This window comes from Tripterygium wilfordii, chromosome 17 (genome assembly GCF_013401445.1).
Source record: "Tripterygium wilfordii isolate XIE 37 chromosome 17, ASM1340144v1, whole genome shotgun sequence".
Classification (NCBI taxonomy): domain Eukaryota; kingdom Viridiplantae; phylum Streptophyta; class Magnoliopsida; order Celastrales; family Celastraceae; genus Tripterygium; species Tripterygium wilfordii.
Genome location: NC_052248.1, coordinates 11,473,388 through 11,501,299, shown reverse-complemented (window position 1 = coordinate 11,501,299; position 27,912 = coordinate 11,473,388). Strand labels below are relative to the sequence as shown.

Genomic DNA, 27,912 nt, shown 5'->3' with positions numbered 1-27,912 from the left:
AAAGAAAAAGAAAAAGAAAAAAGGGGAATGTTTCGGAAGTGGCGATTGTGCTGGTGTTCTCCCTCTGCGAGCTTCGAGCGAGCCAAACCGAAATCAACTGTCAAACGATCAGCTCTCAACGGGTAGGAATCGCGAGATATATGATATAACACCATGAATTGACAACGATCGATCGCGAAAACGAGCTGCAACTGCAAGAATGACCAAGAAGCTCTCCCACAGCAAACTCCACATGGAACTCGACCTTGACTCTTTTCTCGACTCAATCTCTGATGAAGAGTCCAATTCAGTCCCTTACCGCACTATCGATGAAATACTGAACGAGTCCGATTCCTCTACCCCCACCTCCTCACCCCCATCCCCACCGGCCATTCACCTTCGCCGGCCATCAGATCTCCATCACACACAAAAAGAAGCCGCTTTCGTCTCTTCAACAGAATCGCTAAGACCCGCTCAATCGTCTGTCGATAACCTCGAGCATTCGAGAAGGTCTAGTTCGTCTGCCCTGTTGAGACCCGGGGAGTTGTCGGGTGATCCAATTCGGAGAGTTCCTTCGTCTTCACGAAATTTGCCGTCGCTGTTCGGCGGGGTAAGGGCAAACACGAAGCCAGGCGCCGCACTGGCGGCTGCAGTTGCAGCCTCGCGGTCAGTGCCGACCCCCCACGCGGCTGCGATCAAGTCTAGGAGGGCTGGAAGTGGGCTCGTGCAAAAGGTGGATGGTTATGATCGGGAGATTGTGTCAAATTATTCCAGTGGGGACTCCGGTGTAGTTAGTGTAACCAGTAATGGCTCCGGTGATAAATTAGCACAACAAGACGATGAATCCGCTGATTTTGAATCCGCTCTAGGAGATATTAATAGTGAATTTTGGAGGAAAGAAGGAGAATTGGACAAGGCACGAGGCAGTGCTGAAGTATCTGCGAGTGTAGATACTGAAGGCGAAGTTAGGGATTTAGATCCCGGCTACGTAGATAACGATTTTCACAGTACAAGTACTTCGGTCGTTGATTCCCAAGCTGAGCCACAGAATGACTTTTCTTCACCTTACACTAAAAGTGACAACACTTTGGACGATAACTCTGCAAATTTGCATTTGGATGAAATAGAAGGTGAGAATGTAGTAGTAGGGGATGAAATTCCTAAGGTTTTGGATACCAATGATTCTTTGCCCAAGAATGATATGAATGGAAAGGTTGAGGAGGAATTGACTGTAGTGGCAATGGAGCAAGAGAACATGGAGAAGGACATTCCTAGCTTTAAAGATTATGAAGTTGGTGTTGGAGGTGCTGATGCCAGTTTGACAAGCGACATTCCAGATCTTGTAAAAGAGAAAATCGAGCAACTTGAGAGTGAAAGGGTTAGTAGAAGAGAGGAACGGAAATCACGGTCTTCCATGAAGCCACTTGAATTGGCTGAAGAACTAGAAAAGAGACAGGCTTCTACTGGTTTGCACTGGGAAGCGGGTGCTGCTGCTCAACCAATGAGGCTTGAGGGCGTCCGCAGGGGATCCACTACTTTGGGATATTTTGAATTTGATGCTGACAATATTGTTACACGGACCATTTCATCACCAGCTTTTAGACGTGATCATGGTTCCCCTCAAGTCTTGGCCATGCATTTCAACTATATTGCAGTGGGAATGTCAAAGGGCATCATTGTTGTTGTGCCCAGTCGATACTCTGTTCATAATGCTGATAGCATGGATGCTTCTAAGGTTGTTGATTTGTTCAGGTTGCTTATACTTGTTTCTCTTTGATGCATTTCTCCAGCATTTTAGATTGAATCGTCTTATTTCCTCTCTGCATTCGCATTCGAATAGATACAAAAACTATGTTGAGGGGATACCTGGAAATTAAATTCTGAGAAAGAATTACCTCAAGTATACTAAAATGAAATTTAATAGCCAATTCTCTTAAGGGCTGAGCATAATGGTCCTCCTATTTTTGGTTCCTTAGTGTAATCTCAGCGAAATAGCCTTACCCCAATCTTCAAAATGTTCCTTTTAAGTTTCATGCAAAAGCACGTGCAACTGGCTTTAGCAATCAATTGATAAGTTGCTGATGGTAGTACAAAGAAACATTGCATAGCTAGTTAATCTTTCTGCCATACATTGATAGCATAATAGTTTTGATGGTCGGGGAAGTTGTGACTGAACTGTGTAGTTTAGTGTCGAACTTCATGGCAATCACTTTGCTTCAACTACTCATCATCACAGCTCTTGGTCAATAAGAAAAGGTAAACAACTCATGCACAAGATTCCCATAGCGGGTGGGGTTGGGAATAGACAAGATGTACGCAAATCTAATCCCCACATAATATGTGGAGGAATTGTTTTTAGGAATTGTACTTGTGACAGGTTGCACCACTGCAACTCTACCATTAGACCACATATTCGCCTCTAAAGGTAAACAACTCCCATGCACAAGGATCCTGGAGAGGGAGGGGTCGGGGCAATGCAGGATGTACACAGACCTTATATCCACATAATATGTGGATATTGTTTTCAAGAATTGAATATGTGACCTTTAGGTTGTACCCCTACAACTCTACAATTGAGCCACATGCTCGCCTATAAAAAGATATGCTCTCCTTGAGAGCATGTTGAACTCAAGACCTCCCGCTTACTAAGTGGATGCTCTAAAGTCTAAACAACCGAGCTCTCACTCAATAGTAGACTTTTTTATTTTTAGTTATTTCTGTAACTTAACATCTATCATCATAGAGTTATGGGCTCTCATACTATTAGTGGAAAAAAAATGTAGTTAGTGTTTTATTCTGGTTATCACAAAAAATAGAAGAAAAAAGTTGTTATAGTATTCTTGCTCAAAGAAGAAGTTGGTACCTTATCCAGAATCACTTCATTATTTGGTCGTACGAGAGATGTGACTCTAGTATTTATCTTCCTTTTATTAGAGTAGGTTATGAAAAAGCTGTAGGGCTAATGTTTGTTTCCCGAAGCAGGAGATTTATAAAAACATGAATGTTGTAGTGTGTCATATGCATTTAGACTTTTCTTGATATGGAGCATCGTATTTGGGAGAAGGTAACTGGACAAGAGTGCAGAATTTTTGGTGGATGGTTTTGGAAGTGTTTATGTTATCTTTATCTTTGTTCGTTCCGCCCCTGGGACATGGCATACTGTCCATGAACTTAGATAGCACCATTTTTTATTTTCTGAATTAAAATTTATGGAAGTCTCAGTATTCCATGCAATGGTTTAACTTTTTTTCATTCAAAATATAGGCATTTAACATTTTATAGGTGATTATCAAGATGTTTAGACGGATTTAAGAAACCTTTTTCACGTACTGAATTTTGCTATGTGTATTCTAGATGTTGATGCTTGGTTTGCATGGGGATCGGTCTCATGCCCCGGTCACTTCCATGTGCTTTAACCAGCAAGGTGACCTGCTTTTAGCTGGATATGCGGATGGTCATGCCACAGTTTGGGATGTCCAAAAGGGATCAGCGGCAAAGGTCATTACTGGAGAACATACTGCTCCAGTTCTACATACACTTTTTTTAGGGCAGGATTCTCAAGCTACCCGCCAGTTTAAGGTGGTTACTGGTGATTGTAAAGGTCTAGTTCTCTTACATGCTTGCTCAGTAGTTCCTCTGCTTAATAGGTTCTCCATCAAAACTCAGGTATGAAATTATTCTGCTTAAATCGATGATGTACTTCCGAAGAACATGTTTGTTACTTATCTGATGTGATAAAGTTGCTCATTTGTAACCTTTTGATTTTCTTGTTTTTTAATAGTGTTTACTTGATGGACAAAAAACGGGTACTGTATTAGCAGCTTCGCCCCTTCATTTTGAGGAATACTCTGGAGGTGCTTTGTCATCATCTGTGGGAAATTCAACAGTGTCAACCAGTAGCATTGGTAGCATGATGGGAGGTGTAGTTGGTGGGGATGCAGGATGGAAACTGTTCAACGAAGGCTCTTCTTCAGTTGACGAAGGTGTTGTCGTATTTGTCACCCATCAAACTGCTTTGGTGGTATGATGCCTCAGATGATAGTGCAAATTCCACATACCTTCTGTCTTTCGAGTTTATGCTTGATTCTTTGCGGATATATACTATGCTGAATTCTGTCGAGTAACATGTTATTCTTACAGGTGAGGCTCAGTCCTACTTTGGAAGTTTATGCACATCTTCCCAAGCCAGATGGGGTACGGGAGGGTTCCATGCCTTACACTGCCTGGAAATGTACTTCTCAATCAGCTGTCCCTTCAGATGGTAAGGGGTTATTGGGTTTTTTTTTGGAATGGTGGTATCCACTGATTGAGTTGGTTAAATTTTTAGATTGGCAAATTACCTAAACTATGAATGTATTGCAGAAAATAATCCTGTGGAAGTCACAGAGAGAGTTTCATACCTTGCACTTGCTTGGGACCGTAAAGTTCAGGTTGCAAAGTTGGTCAAATCGGAGCTAAAAGTTTATGGGAAATGGTCCATTGACAGTCCAGCCATAGGTGTGGCTTGGTTAGATGACCAGGTATGGATATTAAGGGCATGTTTGGGAAATGTTTTTAATAATTGTTTCTAGTTTTCTCATAACAATGAAACAAAAAAAATCATGTTTGTTTACGCTTCTTAACTAGTTTTTGACTAAGAACAAAGACACTTCTATTATTCTTAGAGAACCAGAATGTGAGAATGTTCATATATTTTTTATTTTATTTTATATTTCACCAAGAATTTATTTTTCTTTGGAGAACCAAATAGATTTTTCCCCCGAACACTATTTCTAGAGACAACCCTTGGAAACTACTCCCAATTCCCAAAAACTGATTTTGGATAACAAAGCGAAGCAGAATCATCCTTGTTCAGTATGTGATTGTGCTCTAAATTAAACTTGCGAATGATTCCTCACCCCTCCCCTGGATTTTTTTTTCACTTCATAATGTGGGTAATTGAGGAATTTTTCCTTGTACAGATGCTGGTGATTTTGACATTGACATGGAAACTTTATCTGTTTGCAAAAGACGGCACTATAATTCACCAAACAAATTTTGCTATCGATGGTACTGGGGGAGATGATCTCATTGCGTATCATACTCACTTCTTCAATATTTTTGGAAACCCGGAGAAGGCTTATCACAATTGTGTAGCTGTGAGAGGTGCTTCTATATATGTTCTGGGACCAATTCATCTCATTATTTCTCGCCTTCTCCCCTGGAAGGAACGTATTCAGGTTCTGCAAAGAGCAGGCGACTGGATGGGAGCCTTAAACATGGCAATGACACTGTATGACGGGCAAGCACATGGTGTTATTGACCTTCCTAGGTCCTTAGATGATGTACAGCAAGCAATAATGCCATATCTGGTAGAGTTGCTACAATCATATGTAGATGAAGTCTTCTCCTATATTTCAGTGGCATTTTGCAACCAAATTGGGAAAATGGAAGAAGAAGATGATTCAAAGGGTAGGAATAGCTCAGTGCGGTCTGAAATAAAGGAGCAATACACTCGTGTTGGTGGTGTTGCTGTAGAATTTTGTGTCCACATTATGCGAACTGACATTCTTTTTGATGACATTTACTCCAAGTTTGTGGCTGTTCAGCACAAAGGTATTGTTTCACTTCATCAATTTTACTGCTTTTCCTAAAAATCCATTCATATTTGATGCAGAAGATGATGTATCTTTTCCCCTTGTTATCTTCTTGTATATAATGCAACATGGTAACGCATGCTACTGTTGTCATTTATTGGTAGCAAATGATGTCCGCCATTATGTTCACATGTGGGATTTCTCATGTTCCAGTATGGATTGTGGCAGGACCACATTGATAGTCATACTTAGCACTGAAGCAATTCAACATTCCCATATCCAGCTTTGAAATTTTTTTATTCAATGCAAGGTTGGAGTAGCACCAATTGAAGATACGTTGTGAGAAAACCGTTTAAATGGTATAAACTTATACAACGTAGAGGTGTGACGGTGAAGAGAATCGAGAGAATTTGTATAGTGAGTAGGAAGCGAAGCGGAAGACCTGAAAAGACGATTGAAATAGTAGATATAGATTCAATAGGAGTTGATGAAAGTATGATCCTAAATAGAAATGAATTGACATAAACAAATACACGTAGTGGATTCTTGTTGATTTTCTCATAGACTCATGTAGCCTACCCCAAACGTTTGGAATAAAGGTTCGGATGATGATGATGATGAAAAACCTTTGCTATTCAACACAATTGCAAATCCTCCTTAGAAATTCTTAAGAGCATACATAGCTAGTAATGTTTTATGATCCTTACGGGCATGTTGAATTATTTAATATAATTTCTTTAACTTTATTTGCTTTTCAGTTATTTGTTGCCTCTATTCTACTTGATCTATTTTACATCTGAATATTGGCGTATTGTTTTTGAGCCAAAAAAAGAGAGAAACTAATATGGAACCAAGGGTGGGCCACCAAATACAACCTAACAGAATTATCTGTGTGAAATTTGCTCAATTACTTCAAAAAGAAGATTCTCGTTGGAGCCCGAAAATCTTTTAGAAAAATTCAAGAGAGGAGTTTCTAAGGTATTGAAAGATCTCTTGTTGCTTTCTTTCCTCACAACCCTAAAAACAGCAAGAGGAGTAGTATTAATCAGGTTTCTGCTTCTATCTGTTCCCATATCATAGTTCCAAAATTCAATTCTTTATCTACTGGATTGGTTCTCAACCCAGTCAATTCTCATGGGGTTGTAGACAACATTCTTCATTACGCTCAACCAAGGGCAGTGTACTTAGTTGATTCTTCATGTTCGTAGCGAAGGCAACATATATTTGCCAATTGAAAGCCTCTCTTTTAAAGATTGTCCAAAGTTACGATTCTGTCCGTCACCTCCCAAGCAAAAACAGCTACCTTAGTTGGAACTCTTTATTTCTGAATAGGCTTCCACTGGAAATCCTTTCTAACGCCTCCAATCTCTTGACTAGAAGTATAATAGGCCTTATTGATTTCATAGTATCCTTTTACCCCCCCTTTCCATTTTATTTGATCTTCCAAGTTAATCTTTGGTTGAACTTTTAGATTTTCCTGAAAGAAGTTGCTATATTCTCCCATTCCCTATCTCTGGCCTCACTGAGAAATTTAACATTCCAAGGTACCACATTGTTCAAGAAATTCAGATTATCCCCAATGATTGCATTCTTGTTCACTGCCAGTGCCAGAATAAATATTTGGAATTGAGAGTGGAAATTGCTACTTCCTCATCAACTGTCATTCCTAAAATCTATCCTTGATCCTTTGCTAACAACGAAGGACATATTGACAGCCCAATCTTCCCATAGATTTCTCATTTCCTTCCAAATATATTATACTGGGTTTTAAGAATAGGAAAACAAGTTCTTCTGTTTTATTTCGTGTTTGCCATCGCAAGGACTGGTTCTTTTTTTAAAGCTTGTGAATTTGAAGTTCTGCTTTTGATGATTTTACTTGTCTAATTGTCTTGTGTTACATTTGCAGCTTATCTTCTTAGATAGAAACTTAATGGTGCTCATTGTCAATTCTCTTTTTTTTTTTGTTATTTTTGCACTTTAGATACTTTTCTGGAGCTTTTGGAGCCATATATATTGAGGGATATGCTTGGATCTCTACCTCCGGAGGTATCATTTAGTGCAATGATATTTAGCTTCATTCAGCACTAAGTTATATGTAGTGACTTATTTATTTATTTGTTAATATCTCCTCCAAAGATTATGCAAGCACTGGTAGAGCATTATAGCAGCAAGGGCTGGTTGCAGCGAGTCGAACAATGTGTCCTCCACATGGACATATCTTCATTGGATTTCAATCAGGTCATTACTAGTCATGTTCATTTGCAGTTTATCTGCTATGATCTTCTCATCATGAATTTTGGATAATTCTTTCAAATGGCGTTATATAGGTTGTTAGGTTATGCCGAGAGCATGGATTGTATGGTGCCCTTGTATACCTGTTCAATAAAGGATTGGATGATTTCAGAACACCTTTGGAGGAGCTGTTGGTGGTTTTTAGAAGTAGCCAAAGAGAAAGTGCTACTGCCTTGGGGTATGTTAATTCAATGTGTTCGACCTGTATTTTAATAGATAGTACATAGAATATTTATAGTACTGTGTTTTCTTGTTGCTTTTTTTATGTTCTGAAAATTTTGTGATGTTAATAATGATATGGTTGTTAAGTGTATTAATCCATTCATTCCATTGCTATAACAAAATATGGTGAGGAAATCTCCTCAAACCTTAGTTTTTTTTTGATGAAATTATATGTGCTGGATAATTTTGATTTATTAGGTGACTAAGAGCATTGCATAAAATCCCAAACATATTAGTACGTCATCATACTTACGATGAAATCTTAGGAACCTAACGTTTAGCTAATTTTTGTGAGCCAAGGGATGGGCATGTTCAAATCACATTGACTTAAAATCTTTTTGTGCCATCTCCTCTCCCTCCCATTGTTTAATTATGGCAGTATCACCACTCTTTCCAACATTGTAAGATTGGATTCTTTTGGTTAAAAGCATTGTTATGTGTTGCAGACTTGCAGTCCCTCCCAATAACAGGAATAAATGACAGATACTGTTATTCTTTTTCTTTTCTTTTATTTTTTTTCACGAGACGATATCTTATTCATTGTGCGATAAAAGAAAATCTTAGCCGGTTCTATTGATTTCTTTGTGGTTTTGAGCTTTATTTTTTTAAACAAGTGCAGTTCTTCTCGATGTTAGCTTTTATGTGGAAAATTCTTTTTACAAACTATTGCCATCAAATTTAGATGTCTTTAAATCTCCTGCAGTATTCATTGTGCATATAAATGCTGAGTGTTATTCAACATGAATTTCACGTGGGTATTGTTGTATTTTTTGTTTGTATGGTACTTGAGCTTTTTGATTGATGGGATTATTCCTTTTCATTATCTTCCACCTGGTTGAAGTTGTAATGTTTTTTTTTTTTTTTTTTTTTTTTTTTCCAGTAATTCATTGGTTATTTACCTTGCTAGTTTTTTTTAAAAAGAGATTTGCTATTGAACAAGTGTGCTTGCTTCCAAACTGAGACCAGGACATTTTTGGTGCCATATAACCTAGCTATAATTCTTATGCTTTGATACCAGTTGGTATATGAGACAGCCAGATTGGGCCGTCTCTGAGATAGCAGAAGCTTCTTAACACCAAATTTCTGGAGCATACAGCTCCACAGGTGATGCCATCTTCTTGGCAGATTCTCAGATGGATAATTAGAATGATAGATACATCAGACTTTATGATTCTTGCTACTGCAATTGTTCCGAGACTGCTGGGGAAAAAAGTAGAAATTTGGCCCAATCCTATCCAACTTGAGGTATCGTCCGCTTCGGCCAAAGGCTTGCACAGTTTTGTGTTTATTAAAAGATGATGCTCTGGGCCAAATGCCCGCATGGTTTTGTCCTTATTAAAAGGCGCCTCAAATGTTTGAAGATGGGATCAAGCTTATAAACCACATGGTTGGTGCTTACAAAACCGATGGGCATTTTATGGTCTAACACTCCTCCTCACTTGTGGGCTTGGATGTCCAAAGCTCAACAAGTTGACTTATACGGGTTAGGGTCCCCTCTCACATGTGGGCGTGTCCGTCCATTGGACATCCGAAAGGCTTTACAAGTGACCCATATGGGATTGAGGTACCCCTCACCTGTGGGTGGTTAGTCCAAAAGGACATGGAGATGGGTGGTTAGTCCACAAGGACATGGAGAGGCGTAACAGGTGATCCAAATGGGTGGAGGATCGAAATTCATTTGATACCATGTTGGTGCTTACCAAACCAATGTGATATTTATTGTCTAACAAACAGTATCCCTAATTTTTTTCACGTTAAGAAGCTGGTGATGTTACTGAGAGTGTATAATTTCTCAGTTAGATTATGTTATGTTACTCTACGTACGTTTCCTATAACTTCAAGTATCACAGTTTAGTTGTTCTTGTAAACAGGTACAGAATGCTTGTTTATTTAAAGTACTGTTTCACAGGTCTTGCTTTTCCACCAGGTATATATCTATTTGTCCCATGAACTGCGTTTGGTTGAATTTCTATAGAAATTACTGACGTGAAAAATTAACTTTACTTGATTAGGAGAAAAATGAAACATTTTTTTTTTGTATGCAGGACAAGGAACTCTTTCTCCTGCACGCTTAGCATCTCTCAGGACAGAACTTGTGCAATTTTTACTGGAAAATTCTAATGCCATGAATTCGCTAGCAGTTTCAAGCTTGTTATCTGGAGGAGCATACCTGAACCTGTATCATCTCTTAAAGTTGGATACTGAAGCTACTTTAGATGTTCTGAAATGTGCTTTTGTTGATGATGAGCTCACAGAAGTTGACCTTTCTTTACATGATTCCTCGAATGCAAATGTGGAGGAGGAGAAAAAAGCTGATATGGCGGCTCGGTGGCAGAATTCCGTGATTCAGAATACAATAGATGCTCTGGTTTACATAGTTGACAAGGATGTTTCTCAAAAGGATGAAGATGCTAGTACTGATAATAGTGGATTAGTAGAAGTATGGCCTTCAAAGAAAGATGTCGGTCGCCTGTTTGAATTCATTGCATACTATGTTGCAAGTAGCAGAGCTCATGTCACGAGCAGTGTGCTGGGTATGATTCTGGAGTATTTGACATCAGAAGACAATTCTTTTCCAATTGCTTTCAGACATAGTATGATAACTTCGAAAAGGAGAGAGAAGCAGGTACTTGCACTTCTGAAAGTTGTGCCTGAGACTGATTGGAATGCCTTTCGTGTGTTGGACCTATGCGAGAAAGCTAACTTTTTCCAGGTACTTTTATTGCTAATTTGTTTATTACATTGTGTGGGTAAGCTGTGTCTATGATGCCATATTTGTCTGTACGTATGCTCACATGGCTTTTGTTTCTAGGTTTGCGGATTAATTCATACTCTCAGGCATGAGTACCTTGCTGCTTTGGACAGCTATATGAAAGATTTGGAGGAACCCATACATGCCTTCTCCTTTATCAACAATACATTATTGCAGCTGAGTGACAATGAACGTGAAACTTTTCAGTCAGCTATCATTTCTCGGATTCCAGAGCTAGTTGGTTTGAGCAGGTTATATCTCTGGTCAATTTTATGGTCATGATGGTTTTGCCCCAAATCTTAAGAGCCAAGCTGTTCCTGTTTCTGAACTTATATTTCTTGTCCATGTTTTTTTGATCTTTTCAGAGAGGGTGCTTTCTTCTTGATCCTTGATCATTTTCATAATGAAGGTCCTCAGATTCTCTCTGAACTTCGGTCCCATCCAAAAAGCCTCTTCCTTTATTTAAAGACAGTGATTGAAGTTCATTTGTCTGGAATGTTGAACTTTTCTGATCTTAGAAAAGGTGATACAATGGAAGTTTCCAATGGAACAAGGATGAAAGATCTGTCAAAAGGATTTGAGGCTTACTTGAAGAAAATCTCCGATTTTCCAAGGTTACTACGTAATAATCCTGTTCATTTGACTGATGATATGACAGAGCTTTACTTGGAGGTATGTAAATTATAAACATTAATTGCAATGCTTTGGAGGGTTCTTCACTCTACATCCTCGCTCTTATCCACCTACAAATTTATCTGTTCACTCACATTTTATGGTCTTAGTGATTGTGATATGATTTGATCTTCATATTCTTAAATATTTTAACTTCAGTTCTTTCAATCAAGTTCATACCAGACATCAATTCTGAAAAAACATAACAACTCCCGTGCACAATGTTAAAATCAAATAAATAAGTTTAGATGTTCTGTCATGTAAATGTGTGTATTTATGCATATTCATCTGATATTGATTAGTCAAGGGCCGGTTTTATCACTGCCTTTTAAGTGGTGATGGGATGAAGTTCATCTTTATAGAGATTTGTTTCTGTGCCCAACGACTATGGTTCTAAATTGGCATTTTGAGTGCCTATCTATTTTTTGATTACTAAGCAGCGGAAATAATTTTGGGTTCTAAGTATTCATATTACTTTTGCAGCTATTATGTCAGTATGAACGTGATTCAGTTCTCCAATTCTTGGAGACTTTTGATAGCTATCGGGTGGAACACTGTTTGCTTCTTTGTCAGAAATATGGCATCATTGATGCTGCTGCATTTTTGCTAGAAAGAGTTGGTGATGCTGGCAGTGCTCTGTTACTTACACTTTCTAGCCTTAACGGTAAATTTGTTGAACTTGGTATTGCTGTGAAGACTGCTGTTTCAAATGTGGCTTTAAGTGACCCTGCAAGTTTGCAGTGTTTTAGCATTATTTCCAAGATAAATGAGGTTTGTACATGTCTTCAAAATCGAAAGTACGGTTTAACTCTTTTTTCTATCTGAAATTGTTTGGTTGCATCTATAATTCGTGATCTTCCATGTACAGGTGAAGGTCGTGCGTAGTATATTGCATGCCTGCATTGGATTGTGCCAGCGCAACACCCCTCGTTTAAATCCTGAGGAGTCAGAGACACTCTGGTTCACATTACTTGACTCGTAAGTTAAATACCGATCGTTGATAAAATTTTCTTTGCCATATGATGCCTGCTGATCCTTATTGCAATTATCGATGGTTTTTATTTTTATACTTCTCCGTACAGTCCTGATATCACAATAGATTCATGAATGATTGTTAGTGTCTACCCATTTTATTGATTTATCAAATTAGTTTGTATGATGATGCCTAGGTTCCATCAACTTCAGAGTTCTTGTACTTGTTGCTTATTCAACTTTATAAATTAATAGATCAATGCTATCTGCAGATAGTTAGAAATCTCTACTCTCGAAAGTATACGTATACAGTCTTCCTAAGGTGAAGAGTCGTATAATTATCAAAGCCATAATAAATTGAAATCGCTGTGGATTCTCCCTCGTCTTTTGTTCCTCTATGAAGCTACACTCTTGACTGACCTTATAGCTCTCATGCTGGCCTTACCAGTTTCATCCAAGTCTTTTCTGGTTGTCCTCCTCTAAGGTTTGAGTTGGAACAAGTTAAAGAGAGTATATGGTAACTAGGGTTCAAGTTGTCATCACAAGTAGAACAATTGCCATTGGAGTCAAACATTTTGGAACTAGTTTGATCCTTTCTACTAAGGACATGTTTAATTTTATGATGTCAAAATTAACTTATTGTACTCTTATTTATATTTACGTTGCTAATTATCCTCAAAATTTTATCACAGATTTTGTAAGCCTTTGATGGATACACATGTTGATGAAATGGAATCTAAAAGAGAAAATCATGTGAGAATTGTTGCTGAATCATTGGGCACAGTAAAGGATGAAGAGGCACACATTATCAAGTGGAAAATCTCAAAATCCCAAGGGGTTGCTCATATATTGAAGAAATTATTCTCTCAATTCATCAAAGAGATTGTTGAGGGAATGATGGGATGTGTTCGCCTTCCAACTATCATGTCTAAACTCCTTTCTGATAATGCTAATCAGGAATTCGGCGACTTTAAACTTACAATACTAGGCATGCTTGGGACGTACGGCTTTGAACGGAGAATTCTGGTATGCTTTTCTTAATTGTTGCATGCATGCTTTAGTTCTTATTTTTTTAAGGGACGTGCATGCTCTAGTCAGTGGGTAACGTTTCTTCTTTAATGTTAGTTTTCTTATTGTACTTTTGAATCCATCCTATTTAGCTATTATTATATGGTAGCAGTTATGAAAGTTCTTAAATTAAGTTTAAAAGTCAGTAACTTAGCTTGTATTGGTGGTGTCGCTGTCACCTGATGCAATGGTATGCGTTGCATCTAGTGGATCCTTATTGTTAAAATTAATTATTTTTCCATTCAACCCAATAAATTAACTTGTTCGTTTGGGGCATTTCACATCATTACACTTCCCCTCACGTGTGGGTTGGATAATTGGACGGCCCAACATGTGCATAACAAACGATGCCCAACACTAGAGCTACTCTCATAGGCCTTCACTTGGGGTAACAACGAACACACACAAAGGCTACATTTGGGGCAACAACAAATGGGCGTTTAAATTGCGAAAGCTAATGTTTGAACCAAAGACATCCCGCTCCGATACCATGTTGATATTAGTTATTTTTCCATTCAACCCAATGAATTAACTTGTTGATTTGGGATAATATATATATATATATATATATATATTCTAACAATCATAATCGATTTGCTGTTTCTGATTGTACTTTCACATTGATAATTTCAATTACTACAGTGGCCAAATAGCTTCTTGAGTTGTCTCGGATATTAACTCTTTGCTAATTTGCTCTTGCTAAACCAATGTCCCTATATAATTTGGGTTCTTCATTATTTTAGGACACTGCCAAGTCTTTGATAGAAGATGACACGTTCTATACTATGAGCTTACTTAAGAAGGGGGCCTCTCATGGGTATGCCCCACAGAGTCTACTATGTTGTCTTTGTAACTGCCTGCTTTTGAAAAATTCTTCAAGTCCTGAAGTGCGAGTTTTCAATTGTGGCCATACAACTCATCTTCATTGTGAAATTCTGGAAAATGATGTCCCAAGTCGAGGCATTCCATCTGGATGCCCTGTTTGTATGCCCAAGAAGAATAATCAGAGGTCCATAAAAAATTCTGATCTCACTGAGAATGCTCTAGTATATATGTCTCCGTCAAGGTCCCAGCAAGTACAAGGAGGCTCTGCTTTGAACTCACATGAAAATGACTCATTAGAAAATTCCTATGGGCTTCAACAGATATCACGGGTAAAACATTTTCTATTGATGTTGCTACTGATTTTTCCTACAATTTATAGGTGTTGATAATTAATCAAAATTGTTCCTAAATGCTGCAGTTTGCGATCTTAACTAATCTTGAGAAGGATCAGAGATTATTCCAAATTGAAAATTTGCCTCAGCTGAGGCTTGCACCTCCAGCTTTATACCATGAAAAGGTAAAGAAAAGCGCAGATCACTTCAGAGCTGAAAGTAGCAGTGGTCTTGGAAAAATTGAAAAACCTAACAGAAACAGGCAACTCAAGGATTTGAAGGTTAAAGGATCATCTCTTCGGTTCCCATTAAAATCAAATATATTCAGTAAGTTCCTTAATTACTCGGTAACTTAATTGGTCGGTTTCAAGTGAAATTTGATGATGTCAAGTTTTTTAACATGTGGAAATTCTTTTTGCAGGCAAGGAGAAGACAAGGAAACACTGAGAGTGATAATCTTGTACAGGCTAACAATACTGCAAATTCTAACCAGGCTTTGTGCAATAGCTGATGAATAACATATGTAGATTGAACTGTATCAGCTGAGTTTTTGACTTCCACAGACACCTAATAATTTTTGTCTATAACAACTGTTGTTAAATTACTTTACTTTGTAAATTATAAAAATTCCATATTGTTGAGAAAAGCTTGTTTTAGTGTAATCTAAACCCAATGAGTTAATGAAGGAATTTTGCCTCTACCAAAGGTTTGAATGTTGCTTTGTTACTTTCGTTTGAGGTTTTAGTTGTGTTGTTGGGAATGCCTAAATTGTGTTTATTCCTCCCAAAATAGCTTATGATAAGTTATGTTTTGGGGTTTCCCTTTAAAGTTTATGCTTGTTTTTGCCCCTTGCAATTTAATTTTGACAAAATAAATCAGATCAAAAATAAACAAGAATCTTGCAAGGGAAGGGCCCAACCGGGTTCGAACCGGTGACCTCTTGATCTGCAGTCAAATGCTCTACCACTGAGCTATGGACCCCTTTTTGATGAGAGTCTCCAACTTTTTTGAATTAGAACTTTTTGTTTCTACAAAGGTCCCATTCCCCAGCCAGTATTAAGGAATGGAATTGCTTATTGCTTTATTAATGGTGGTGGTTGTCTTGGGGTTCAAAGTGTGTCCTATTTAGGCTGTGCCCTTGGTTCATTAATCTACTTTAGCCATCAAGATCGTTCCTCATCATTCTCATTGTGGTTGTGGAAGTTTTATTTCACACAAAATGGGGCCAATTATAAAAACAAGTGATCAACAATCAACAAGAAGCCTTTACTATGGACTAGATTTAAATCTGATTAAATGTTTGATTCATTTGAAACGAGGTTTAATATGTTGCAACCATAAGAGCAATAATGAGTATGTTGCGCTTGTTTTCCCCCTTTAAAATACAATTTTTGTCTTTTATTTGTACTCTTATGTGTTCTCTGTTATTAACTTTGAGAAGATGTGTTTTTACTCAGTAATAAGCTTGGTGCTTAATGGAAGGATCTTTCCCTGAAAGCATCCTCTTAAGTTACGGACAGTGGTTTTAATGTTGCTGCTTTTGCTTAATTGCATATTCAGTTGATTACGAAAGAGGAGAGCTTGGAGCTCTATGAAGATATGATTTTGGGAAGATCCTTTGAGGATATGTGTGCACAGATGTATTACAAAGGCAAAATGTTTGGCTTTGTTCACCTCTATAATGGCCAAGAGGCTGTATCAACTGGGTTTATCAAGCTTTTGAAGAAGGAAGATTGTGTGGTGAGCACATACCGTGATCATGTGCATGCATTGAGTAAGGGAGTCCCTGCTCGTGCTGTGATGAGTGAGCTCTTTGGCAAAGCCACAGGGTGCTGCCGAGGCCAAGGTGGGTCAATGCACATGTTTTCCAAAGAGCACAATCTGCTTGGTGGGTTTGCCTTCATCGGGGAAGGAATTCCGGTGGCAACTGGAGCAGCCTTTACCTCTAAATATAGGAGGGAGGTATTGAAGGAGGCTGATTGTGATCACGTGGCAGTGGCATTCTTTGGAGATGGTACCTGTAACAATGGGCAGTTCTTTGGGTGTTTGAACATGGCAGCGCTGTGGAAATTGCCCATTGTCTTTGTTGTAGAGAACAATCTGTGGGCAATAGGGATGTCGCATTTGAGAGCAACCTCAGATCCCGAGATTTATAAGAAGGGACCGGCGTTTGGAATGCCTGGTGTTCATGTTGATGGAATGGATGTTTTGAAAGTGAGGGAGGTTGCCAGTGAAGCAATTACACGGGCTAGGAGAGGAGAAGGGCCGACTTTGGTGGAATGTGAGACGTATAGATTTAGGGGACACTCACTGGCTGACCCTGATGAGCTTCGTAACCCTGGTGAGCATTTGAATACTTTACGTTTATGTGAAGATAATTTACTTTGACACATTTTGATAGCTGACCCTACTCATCTTCTATTTTCTCCATAGAGTTCCACATCCATAAATGCTTAGGCATTATTTTGAATAGCCATTTGCAATTACAAAGAACTGCTAGGTTTAGTTTGATAATATTAGTTTTTTCTTTTTTTTATATTCAATATGTTTTTGTTTAGTTAAAGTCAAGTGGCATGTTATTTATTGTCATTAAGTATATATTTTTTGTGATTGGGTTTCTAAAGTTTGTTAGTATGGTGGAAAGCATTTCCTGCAAATGCTATAAATTGCTCAAGTATATTGACATTGTTGTGGTGTCATTCTTAATTGTTTGTTTTTCTTTCCCTTCCCCCCTTCCCAATCCCTTTTAGTTGCCTGGGAAATGTTTGATCAAGTTGTCCCCTTTTATTCTTTACCTTTACCAAAATTGATAATAAGGGGGAAGGAGAGGAGAGAATATGACAAGTGTTATTACATTTTCTTTGGTGGAATGTGCATTTGCTGTGGAATTTCGTCATTAGCATCAAAGGTCAAAGGCCATGTTTACGTCTTTAAAAGACTTGCAAGGAAATCGTTCCCTGAAATGCACCTGGGAGGTTGCATTACATCCATTTTGCTTCCATGGTTTGGGGCCATGGGTTCCCATTTTTTTTTGGAACTTCACCGTCCACTCTGGGAATTCCTCTCTAGGAGGTGGAGGGTTCCCTCTTGTTTGTTACATAAGCAGGAAGAGATGCCATATTGAAATGACTTTTTTTTTTTTCCCGTAACTAGGCATTTATAATTTTATAACCTCTCTTTTTATATTTGTATTTTTGGCTAGTAAGTCTACCAGTGCAATATGGAGGATTCATCGAGAAATTTGGAGGACGGCATGAATGTTATTTTGTTTGGGGGCTTACCATTCTAGGCATTTATGAATGTGATTCCTGCTTACGTTTTTTGTTCTTTTTGGCAGCCGAGAAGGCTCACTATGCTGCTAGAGATCCCATCACTGCTTTGAAGAAATACATGATTGAGAACAGTTTGTCTAGTGAAGCAGAGTTAAAGGCCATTGAGAAGAAGATAGATGAGGAGGTTGAGGAGGCCGTTGAGTTTGCGGAGGCAAGCCCTGTTCCACCTCGCAGCCAACTTCTTGAGAATGTGTTCGCAGATCCTAAAGGCTTTGGAATTGGACCTGATGGGCGGTACAGATGTGAGGATCCCAAATTCACAGAAGGCACAGCTCATGTCTAACTTCCCAGAGTTGGACATTCATCGACCTACTTTTTTCTGGCCTTTAGTTCATTGTTATAACTTATATGGTCCTATATTTTGTTCTTACTAGGCAATAGTTTTGTCCTTAAAAAGACCCTCTACAATTTATATTGTACTATTGTAGGGAGGTGTTGGATATTAACTTATAAAACGATTTTGTTATAAAACAATTTTGTTCTTAAAAGGGCTCTCTCTCTAGAATCAAGATCCCTCATAACTAATACCTCACTCCACTGCTTGGAAGATGGGCTACTCTATTGGTCGAACTCAATAACGATTTGGCTAGTTTCCAGGTACAAATTAATTAGTATACTTTCTTTATTGATCACCAAATAATGGTCTAATCGTGGCTTACTCTTTATAACTTGCACCATTTTTGTAATTTTGTTCTTTGCGAAGCATGAGAGCAAGACGGGGGAGGTGGCAAGTTCTGTCAAGTGTTATATGGTTGAAAGAGGTGTATCGCAAGAGCAAGCATGTGATGAGAAAAGGGGGTTGATAAGGCATGCAATGGAAGATGTTGAATGAAAACAGAGAGAACCAGAAGTGATCTCCCACCATGACACCATCAATGGTGCAAATGTGTTTGGACACACCAAAGCTTGTCCAATTCCTCTTCCAACATGGTGATGGTTATGGGACATCGATCGAGTTGACCAAAAATGTTTTGACCTCCTTAATCTTTCTCCTAAATCCCTATACATGAGCTATTTTGGGACTTATCCCATAATATAGTTTCCATCTCTCTCTCTCTCTCTCTCTCTCTCTCTCTCTCTTTCCTGGTAATGGTCAATCATTCTCTTCTCCTATCTTGAGTGAAGCAAGACAAGTGGAGAAAGGGCAAGTCCCACACAATTTGTTTCTTCACAGCTATCAGTACCAGATGAAGAGTATAAAACAATGAAGAAATTGGCAGTGTGATGACAAATGTCTTCTTCAATCTGGTAATAGCACCACCATATGAACAACAATTTGATTCTACTATTCAGCTGAGTTGAGAAAGGCATACGAGAGTTCTTGACTTCATTATTAGGTCCTCCTTGGCCCTCACAGCCAACTCAAATACAAGAAAAACAATGATGAAACATATCATACAAGACCAAATACCTTGTTGCGATGCATAACAAAATTTATAGAAATTTATGCCACAAAATGATAAATTATGTAAAATAAAGAAAACTATACTCAGAATCCTCAAAAAGTAATGCACCCATGTAATCACCACCAGCATCAATGTTGTGACCCTATAAAGTATAAACAACTAAAATCAGAAATAAAGCAGCCCGCAGTGCTCAACTGATACCTCTGCAGGACAGTAAGGACACTTAAATATTCGCGAGTTGCTCTTTGCAAGCTTCATGATTGACTGCTTGCTAAGAACATGTTGACATGGCATAAGCATCGGGGGATTCTCGTCACTGCATTGTTCCCTACTCACAGGACAGACAAATATCGAGTGGAATTGCAATTTGCTTCCCAATTCCAGAGGTACTGGCAACTGTTCCATTTCCTGCCATTCATGCCTCTTTGCAGCCATTACATTTGCTAACTTCAACAAGGTTGGCAACCCTTCAAAACCAGCAGCCATTGCGACACTTAATGGGCTCTCAAAGGACTGCCCCAAGAGACCGCAGAACTCTTTGGTCAACTCCTCAGTTAATTTTTCCCAGTGCGTTGATGATGTAAACTCAGAATAAGGAGACCTATCAAGCCTTCCTGCCCACAAGATGCCAGCCATCAGCTTTTGAATATCGTCCATGTAAAGGGAAGCCAAGGGAGCAAGGTAACTTTTAGCATAGTTAAGGGCCTCAGTTCGACTTCCGCTCTGCAAAATGTCTACAAACTTCAACTTGTGAAGTTTTAGTTCAAGCTTTGAATCATTTTGCCTGAGTTTTTCACTGTTGGTAGAAACCCATTTCAGAGCAGGCTCAATGTTCCTTACCTGCAAAGCCTCAAGTATTCGATACATTTCCCAGAATTGAGATCTTAGTGCAATAAAATCTGGTCGCCCAACCTCACTTATGAAGCAATCTCCAATGTCAAACATTCCTTGTCGGAACAGATGGTTTGCAATAATGTGATTCAGTGAGTGGATGTCAGAGTCAACATTTCGGTATCCCTTCGCTATGTCAGGATTAAACAATTTATCAAGAAGTTTTGAGTACTTGCTGAGATTTATATTTGATTCCTTCTGAAAAGTTTCTAACTGGTTGAGCGGAACAATTGCCTCAATTTTCTGTTTCAATTCTGTTAGGATGGATCCCTGATCAAGAAGAGGCGTGGAGTCGTTGATAACATGAACTTTTGCCAATGTCTGCTCAATTTCACTGCACACTTGATCAATTACTTCTTGAGACTTGGAGGATGACAGTTTTTGCTTCTTAACAGCACGGTCAAATGCATCTTTTAAGGAACTAAGTTCCATTGCTGAAAAATAAAAAACAAGCTTCTGTCAAGAACGTAACAATAATTAAACTAATGGGCAAGGAAATTCGAATTTATCACATATTCTATATGGATAAAGTAAAATTGCTCTTAAATAACAATTTGTCATGGAATACATTTAAGGTGTCATAATGTAACTTCGAAAATAGACTCTGATTGATACATCGGAGTGCCAAAGAAGTATAGGTCAGCTCATGGCGAAGACTCGGCAACAGTAAATAAATGCAAAGATTTATTTCTTCTATTACGAAACCTGACAAGAAACACATTGAAAATGTCTAGTTAAAGGATCATTTCATCAGTAATAGATAGCCTACCATGGTACCACGCAAAAGCTTATTCAACACCAAACGAAGTGTCAGAGAATAAACTTTTCCCCAGATTTATGTTTCATTTCTCACTCTCAAGTAAGATGTTTCAATGCATAATAGCTCGAGGAACATAACAGGACTCCTACCCAAAAGACACACTGACCAAATAGTCTTACTAGATCAGTAGATCATCATCAGATAACTCATCCTTAATGCTTACTGTGTTACACTTTACACTGCACAGCCTTCTTTTAGAACAAATATGAGGCACGATTAACAAAATCGTCACTCACATTGTCTGAACTTAATAGTTGGGAGCCTTTCACCTGATCACTTTGCAATAAATCCAGATAAGACTCAAGTCGTCATATAGTGAAATATGAAAACTCTACAATTTCATGCAGCATGCTCAGACAAACAGTCAGTGAACAATAAATTAAGATCTATCCTGATGCTTTATAATTAAGAACTTTTTTCCTCCTAACTACAAAGATGATTTCTCCATAATCTGAGCTTGAGAAAACTAATGTGCCTTTTATCTTCAAATTTCTACATCAGAACTCCAAATAATCATTTTTATCGTAAAATAAGTTTATTAAAATTAAAATGACGCACCAAGCAGGTGCCAGGAGAAAAAAACACTATAGGGACCTAAGATCCTTAACAACCTCTTCCTCGATATTACAATCTCTCTCCACATGCCCCCTATACCATAGTTATTGACTCCAAAGAAATCCAATTATGATTTAGGATCGGAAACACCATATAACATATAACTACGATTAGATAGAAACCCGAGGTTTAAGTCATGCAATTGGTAATGACAAAGTGTGATTAGTGGCTACACGTTTTAGCCTAAAAGGAGATGAGGAGGCAGCACTAGATGAAAGCATAAAGTATTGCAAGCTTCAAGTGATTGAAAATGCATTACCCCCACAACTTGCACAAGTTGTTCGTGGAATCCAAACAATTCATGGAAAATGATAAGTCATAGATGTAGCATTGGCCTAAATTATAACAAGACACTTCATTCCGCCACATCACTAAATTATGTCTTAATTACAACTTCATTAATATGGTCATAACAACCTAATGTCATGAAATCGGGTATAATTATAAATAATCAAATATTCAACGAAAATTAAGCTACACCTTCCCAAGTTTCAGCAACACCTTGTCTACTACTCACTGCTATCTGCAATGAAAAGAACACTATAATTATTAAAAGGCCACCATTGTAGTCACTTAGTAATAATATCTTCCAAATAAGCTTCATAGTTCATATGGATTGTTGGCATGAAAGCGGCTACAAATGACTTGATCTAACCACTCCCTTCTCCTAAACCCCTAATTTCTGATAAAAACTGAAGAACTCCTGAACATATGAGAAACTCACCTGAATTTTCCATTAGAAAACTTAGCATCATTCCACAATTCACAAAACCACGAAATTAACTGAAACCAGCAAAGCAAGTGGTACAGTTCTACATGAAGTGAAGGTTCATACCTTGTGAAAATAACATCACTGTATTCAGTCAAGAGTCTTTGCTATGAGAATACTATGTTGGGTCCTAGAATTATATTTTAGATGCTAAAATTTATAGTCCACTTCCTAGGCGGACAAACAATCATTTACCCTAACTCTCAGGAACAGAATTAACGCATGACAGATAGTTTGTGATCCTCTTCACTGAATTTCTCATCAACCAAACAGAGAATGAAACTGCAACAAATTAATGCGGCGGAAACAGATCGAATAAGAAAAATTGAACTAACATCCAACACCAAATCACAGTTTTCGTTTGGAAGGCAATAACATCCATAAAAACAAAGTATTCTAATTACTCCATCATTTAGAATTTAATTTATGGAAACACAAGATTCAGAAACCTAAAAGTTCGTTTCTTTTTTATCTGTTATTTTTCTTCTTGCTGTGTGTTTTTCCCGAGAACCAAACAGAAGCACAGAATCGACAAATCCAAAGCGAGAAAGAAGGAATATAATAATATTAGTAAAAAAAAAAAAACTAAATTTAATACCTGACCTGTTACCCAGCACGAATTTCAATGTTAAAAAAGAATAGAAAATATGAAAGAATCGCAGTGAAGGTTGTATTACCTTGAGTCGATAGATTAGTGAGTGTGAGAGACTCCAAAATGCAACGCTAATCGTAGAGAAGAGAAGAGTTAACAGTCGGAGGAGCCAAGCCAAGCACCCGTGTTAAATTTCTAGGACTTTATTGCCCTTGTTCTAATTTCCTAATTACACCTGGATGTCTTGGGCCTTGGCCCGTCCCGGGCTGGACTTGTGGAACATTTGCCGGAGAGGGCCAGCCCACTTTCCGGCTCGGCCCGGCCCATTCCATGACTGATCTTCTAGAAGAATACAGCGAGCTCCTCCATAGTCCATACAAGGCCAACGCTTTGAACCGGTCTAATTCAACGAAATCCGAACTCTTACAGAGTCTAATCCACAAATGGGCTTTAATATTCTCAAAGCCTCACCTATGTCATCCTCTTCAGCAAAATCCCTTCTCTTCCTCACAACCACCACCACCACTGTCAAATCTCCTCTGTCAAGGCTCTCCTCCTGCCCTCTCCCACCTCTACCCAGAAAGACCCACTTTGGATTTCGATCATCAAAACCTATCTCTTACTCCGTATTTTTAGGTGGGCTTGGTTGCTGTGGTCGCGGGACTAATCGTCATTTTCGTGGCAGCATCATAGCCATGGCTGCACCTGGGTCCACCCAGAAGTCAGAAGAGGAGTGGCGTGCCCTCCTCTCGCCTGAGCAGTTCCGGATATTGAGGCAGAAAGGCACAGAGTACGTGTTTTCTGTGATTTAATTCAGCTTTTTGGTTGTTGTTAGTTGCTTTGTCTTCTTCATTTAATTTTGTATGTTTTTGGATGCGTTTTGTGCTTCTGCATTTCTAGTTTAAGACAATACATAGCGGATTTTAAATGTAATAGTTGTGTTTTAATTTAGATGGGAGTAGTGAGAGATGAGTGTAGTCTGGAGATAATTTGAGTAGTTTTTCTAAATAGAATGACGTTTTGTTTATCTTATGCTGATTATTTTTATTGTTGAATCATTTCAAGTCGCATTTAATATGTTTAACATTTGGAGCATATTTTAATTTTTAAGGCATTTTTTTCTTCCATTAGCTTCCTCATAGTGAACCAAGCTTCAACATGTCCATTAAATTGCACAGTCCAATGACCTTTCTATTGCATTGATGTTACCTTTGTAATGTTCAATAAGCAAGTGCTTGAGCTTCAAAGAATTGAATTGGCTTCTTAGGTCGTGTGGTACATGGTCTCTCATCCAAATTGTATGAATTTTTCTATTCAGCTTTCCGAGTTCTCTGTGTGGGTAGTGTTTCAGGCATAATTCTAGCTGAAGATAGAATATGTTGTTTCACTGTTAGTGAATTTGATAGTGCTGCCTGAGCTTCACACTACTCATAAATTGTGGCAGAATGGGCTTCACACTACTTGTAAATTGTGGCAGAATGGTAGAAAGGGATAGAACAATTTCAGTGATTTCTTGGGGTGTGAACAATTAGCTGCAGTTCCCGAAAACCTTTGTAAATATAATGATTGATAAGCGCCTTGCGAACGCATGTGGTGCCTGTACCACTTGTCATGTGCCTAATTCAGACACAATTTAGATGTGGTAAAAGCAATCTGAACGACTATGATACTAATCTAAATGTTTGTGTTGATACGCAAATATTGACTGAAGGATTTTAAAGCACCTCTAGCCAGTTGATGGTGGATGTAATGTCCGACACATTTTATTTCCAGTTTGATAAATAACGATCAGAAAATATCCTATGCTAGTTGGGTACCTTAACAAGATACAGTTGGCTTTGCTTCATGTCCGCCAAAGAAACATTAACCTAGAACATGCATCTTCTTCTACTTCTCTTTGTTAATAATTTTTTGATACCAAAGGTCACAGCTCCATTGTAGTTGTTTTTTTTGTCCATCTTTGCTTTAACCTGCTGGCTACTTGGCATGTTCGTTTGTTAGTAGGAGTTGGAAGTAGTGACACTCTACTTTTACCATTGTTCCTATGGTAACTTAGTAGATGAACATATTTTGATTCCCAAGACTACCACTATTATTAAAAGGGGGGTGACGTGGGAGGAGCTACCGAGCTAGCATCTGATATAGGCTGAGTTTGCTTTTGTTTATTTATTATTATTTTTTTCCATTTTCTACTTTTTTGTTATCAGAAAAGCTATGTAAAAAATAAGCAAAAATTAACATAGGCATGTGGTGCACTTTGAGTTTAACTGATAGTTGTGGTTTGTGGGGAGTTAGTTGCTAGTATATGCGGTTTGCTTTATAGGGCCTTGCCTTGTTGAGGTTGCATGTCATAAAAAAAGGCTGAGATTGATTAAAATAAGCAATGGCATACTTCATACTTGGCTATAGAAAGAAAATAAGACGACGACTATCCAGGTTGTAAACAATTATTTTATGAATTTGAACTCTTGTTCAGTATGCTGTTGTTATTTTATTTGCTTTGAATGCTTGCCAAGACCACATAGACTTGTACATTTGTCAAGAGACTTGCAAAGATCTCAACAAGGGACTGCAAAAATTTGGGTGCCTCTCTTTCAAATGATGAATTTGATTTTTTTTTTCCCCTTTAGAAAGGAGAAAGAAATAGTGACTCAATATTCCACAGTTGGAGCTACATGCTGCATCTTATTCCTAAGAAGTTACGTGGATATCCCCCTTTAACTGATATGTGAACTTGATTATCTATCACAAGATTAGGAGGTATGTTCTTGTGATAATTTTGGATTTCTTTAGTTTGCCTTGAGACTCGAAATATAAATGGTGGGTAATATAAGTTCATTCGAAGTAGTTATTATAAACTTGGTGTCAGATACTTGTGACCAAGACAAGGCCATCTTGCTTGATATGCTTTGGACAGTCTCAATCTGATATATTGGGATACGATATTTATTTTGTGCAATACATGCTTAAGATATCTCTTGACATCTTTTAGTTGCTGTACAGATATCCAGGCACTGGGGAATATGACAAGTTCTTTGGTGAGGGGATCTATGAGTGTGCCGGATGTGGGACTCCTCTCTACAAATCCACAACCAAATTCAATTCTGGTTGTGGTTGGCCAGCCTTTTTTGAGGGTCTCCCTGGAGCTATCAATCGCACTGTATGCTGTCTCTCTCTTTTGCTTACTATAGTTGCTGTTTGCTTTTTTGTATCTCCAATCTTCCCCTCCCCCTTGCCACTCATTTCAAAGTTGTATTCCAACTAATTAAATAATTTACTGCAACGGCATGTTTTATCAGTCGGACCCAGATGGGAGGAGGATTGAAATCACTTGTGCAGCTTGTGGCGGGCATCTAGGACATGTATTTAAAGGTGAAGGGTTTCCGACGCCTACTAACGAACGTCATTGTGTCAATAGTATCTCACTCAAGTTTGCTCCTGCGAATTTGTCACAGTGAAGTCTACTACTGTAGTTATATCCAAGAACACTATCTTCAAAATTATCACTAAAACAATCTGATAATGTGATTGCCTCTTCTGTATGTCTTTCACTGCCGCCCTCGAGTGCCTGTGTAATTAACTCGAGGAGCCATTGGAAATAAGATATTGATGCCTTATGTCAATATAGGCGAAAAGACCGTTGCTGTAACATAAGATACAAGTCTTGGAACCAAAAGTTCATTAATTCTGTTTTGATTGATGGTGTATTGGCGTTGCTATTCTGAAATTCGAATGTCTTGATTTCAGCTTTTGAGTGAATACGCGTATCAAGTTACTCCTCAGCCTTTGAAGTTAAGGATATTCTTTTGAAAATTTGTGTCTGGCTTGTATGCCTTTAAATTAGTCCCATGGTATGCATAATGTTGTTCTTGGCAATGATCTGGATATTGCCTGCCTTCGCAGTTGTGCTTGTGCAACAACAAAATTTGCTTTCTATGTTCTTTTTTGGTTGATAATTTTGCCTCTTAACAGTGAATTACCGTGTTCATTTATTTTGGTTATTTTGGAGTGTAAATCCAGGGGTGCCCGGGACTTTGGGGTCCAAATATTTTTTATTTTTTTAAAAATCTTAAATGTGTAGTATTCAACCGAACAATCTTATCAAATAAAAATCACGATATATCTTTATTTGAAACAAAAATCAAATTCTCTTTAGATTAGTTACCTAACTACACATACAACCCCCAATCCGTCAATTGCAAGTCCAATGCCCTATATCACCTAATAACAAAAAAGAGATGAAATTTAGGAGTATTAAAAAATCGTAGAAATTGAACCAATTGCTAAATTGATCAATTAGTCGATTATTTTTAAAACAAATAAATAACTGAAAACAATCGACTAATCATATAAAAAATCGAAAATGACTATAATCCATCTGTTTGGTAGTCCATGAGAGTCCAACAGATTTAGTCCATTTATTTAATCAATTGAATAGTTTTATTTTCACTCTTTTATCCCGTAATTTATTGTCCAAAATTAGAATTCATTGTTTTAGTTCTGAATTCATTTGTTTCTGAAATTTCATTAAAAAAAAACAATGAATTAAGATTTACCCAATAAAACTCATCTACAATGAATCTTGTTAGAAAGAGTTTTATACGTTAATTCTGAATATGTAATTTTTTTAAAAATTTAACATGTATTTTGAGAGTTAAAACGTTTTAAAATTTCATTTAAAAAACTTGAGCTACATTATATAGACTATTTAGCACTACTGACAAAAAATTGAAAAAATGGACCGTAACCGGCCGTTTATCCCCTATTGATAGAAAGAGTCACATGAAAATCATAATT

At 37.9% G+C, this 27,912-nt stretch overlaps 4 protein-coding genes and 1 non-coding gene across 6 annotated transcripts; 3 read left to right on the top strand and 2 right to left on the bottom strand.

Moving 5' to 3' along the window:
* The first annotated feature begins 14 nt into the window (after positions 1-14).
* Positions 15-15,390, top strand: LOC119982166 (vacuolar protein sorting-associated protein 8 homolog). The gene is made up of 19 exons (XM_038825397.1): positions 15-1,714; positions 3,334-3,645; positions 3,761-4,000; positions 4,120-4,240; positions 4,342-4,499; positions 4,941-5,574; positions 7,537-7,601; positions 7,692-7,793; positions 7,883-8,025; positions 9,941-9,996; positions 10,115-10,782; positions 10,882-11,072; positions 11,187-11,493; positions 11,977-12,264; positions 12,362-12,471; positions 13,158-13,491; positions 14,277-14,687; positions 14,777-15,017; positions 15,112-15,390. Exons 1-19 carry the CDS (start codon positions 200-202, stop codon positions 15,135-15,137), a joined length of 5,922 nt encoding a protein of 1,973 aa, XP_038681325.1. The 5' UTR covers positions 15-199; the 3' UTR covers positions 15,138-15,390.
* A 209-nt stretch (positions 15,391-15,599) lies between these two features.
* Positions 15,600-15,671, bottom strand: TRNAC-GCA. Its single transcript has one exon. It is a non-coding gene; the product is annotated as a tRNA-Cys (tRNA).
* A 533-nt stretch (positions 15,672-16,204) lies between these two features.
* Positions 16,205-18,395, top strand: LOC119982167 (pyruvate dehydrogenase E1 component subunit alpha-3, chloroplastic). The gene is made up of 2 exons (XM_038825399.1): positions 16,205-17,031; positions 18,028-18,395. The coding sequence occupies exons 1-2, from the start codon at positions 16,290-16,292 to the stop codon at positions 18,303-18,305; spliced, it is 1,020 nt and encodes a 339-aa protein (XP_038681327.1). The 5' UTR covers positions 16,205-16,289; the 3' UTR covers positions 18,306-18,395.
* A 994-nt stretch (positions 18,396-19,389) lies between these two features.
* LOC119982524 (protein RMD5 homolog) lies at positions 19,390-23,313 on the bottom strand. 2 transcript variants are annotated; one of them, XM_038825959.1, is made up of 4 exons: positions 23,201-23,218; positions 22,235-22,277; positions 20,888-21,024; positions 19,390-20,753 (listed from the first exon to the last, which is right to left on the bottom strand). In XM_038825959.1, exon 4 carries the CDS (start codon positions 20,749-20,751, stop codon positions 19,594-19,596), a length of 1,158 nt encoding a protein of 385 aa, XP_038681887.1. In that variant the 5' UTR covers positions 20,752-20,753; positions 20,888-21,024; positions 22,235-22,277; positions 23,201-23,218; the 3' UTR covers positions 19,390-19,593. The 2 variants fall into 2 exon arrangements, with proteins under 2 accessions (XP_038681887.1, XP_038681886.1); XM_038825958.1 differs by lacking the exon at positions 20,888-21,024 and having other exon boundaries at positions 23,201-23,313.
* Positions 23,314-23,529: 216 nt separating this feature from the next.
* LOC119982525 (peptide methionine sulfoxide reductase B5-like) lies at positions 23,530-26,842 on the top strand. Its single transcript, XM_038825960.1, has 3 exons — positions 23,530-23,905; positions 26,119-26,275; positions 26,415-26,842. The coding sequence occupies exons 1-3, from the start codon at positions 23,559-23,561 to the stop codon at positions 26,571-26,573; spliced, it is 663 nt and encodes a 220-aa protein (XP_038681888.1). The 5' UTR covers positions 23,530-23,558; the 3' UTR covers positions 26,574-26,842.
* Positions 26,843-27,912: the final 1,070 nt, after the last annotated feature.

Coding starts and splice junctions, on each gene's coding strand:
- LOC119982524 (XM_038825958.1), bottom strand. CDS start 20,751: ATGGAACTTAGTTCCTTAAAAGATGCATTTGACCGTGCTGTTAAGAAG.
- LOC119982167 (XM_038825399.1), top strand. CDS start 16,290: ATGATTTTGGGAAGATCCTTTGAGGATATGTGTGCACAGATGTATTAC. Junction 17,032..18,027: donor TGATGAGCTTCGTAACCCTG/GTGAGCATTTGA, acceptor TCTTTTTGGCAG/CCGAGAAGGCTCACTATGCT.
- LOC119982166 (XM_038825397.1), top strand. CDS start 200: ATGACCAAGAAGCTCTCCCACAGCAAACTCCACATGGAACTCGACCTT. Junction 7,602..7,691: donor TTGGATCTCTACCTCCGGAG/GTATCATTTAGT, acceptor TCTCCTCCAAAG/ATTATGCAAGCACTGGTAGA. Junction 11,073..11,186: donor GAGCTAGTTGGTTTGAGCAG/GTTATATCTCTG, acceptor TGATCTTTTCAG/AGAGGGTGCTTTCTTCTTGA.
- LOC119982525 (XM_038825960.1), top strand. CDS start 23,559: ATGGGCTTTAATATTCTCAAAGCCTCACCTATGTCATCCTCTTCAGCA. Junction 23,906..26,118: donor TTGAGGCAGAAAGGCACAGA/GTACGTGTTTTC, acceptor GTTGCTGTACAG/ATATCCAGGCACTGGGGAAT. Junction 26,276..26,414: donor CTGGAGCTATCAATCGCACT/GTATGCTGTCTC, acceptor ATGTTTTATCAG/TCGGACCCAGATGGGAGGAG.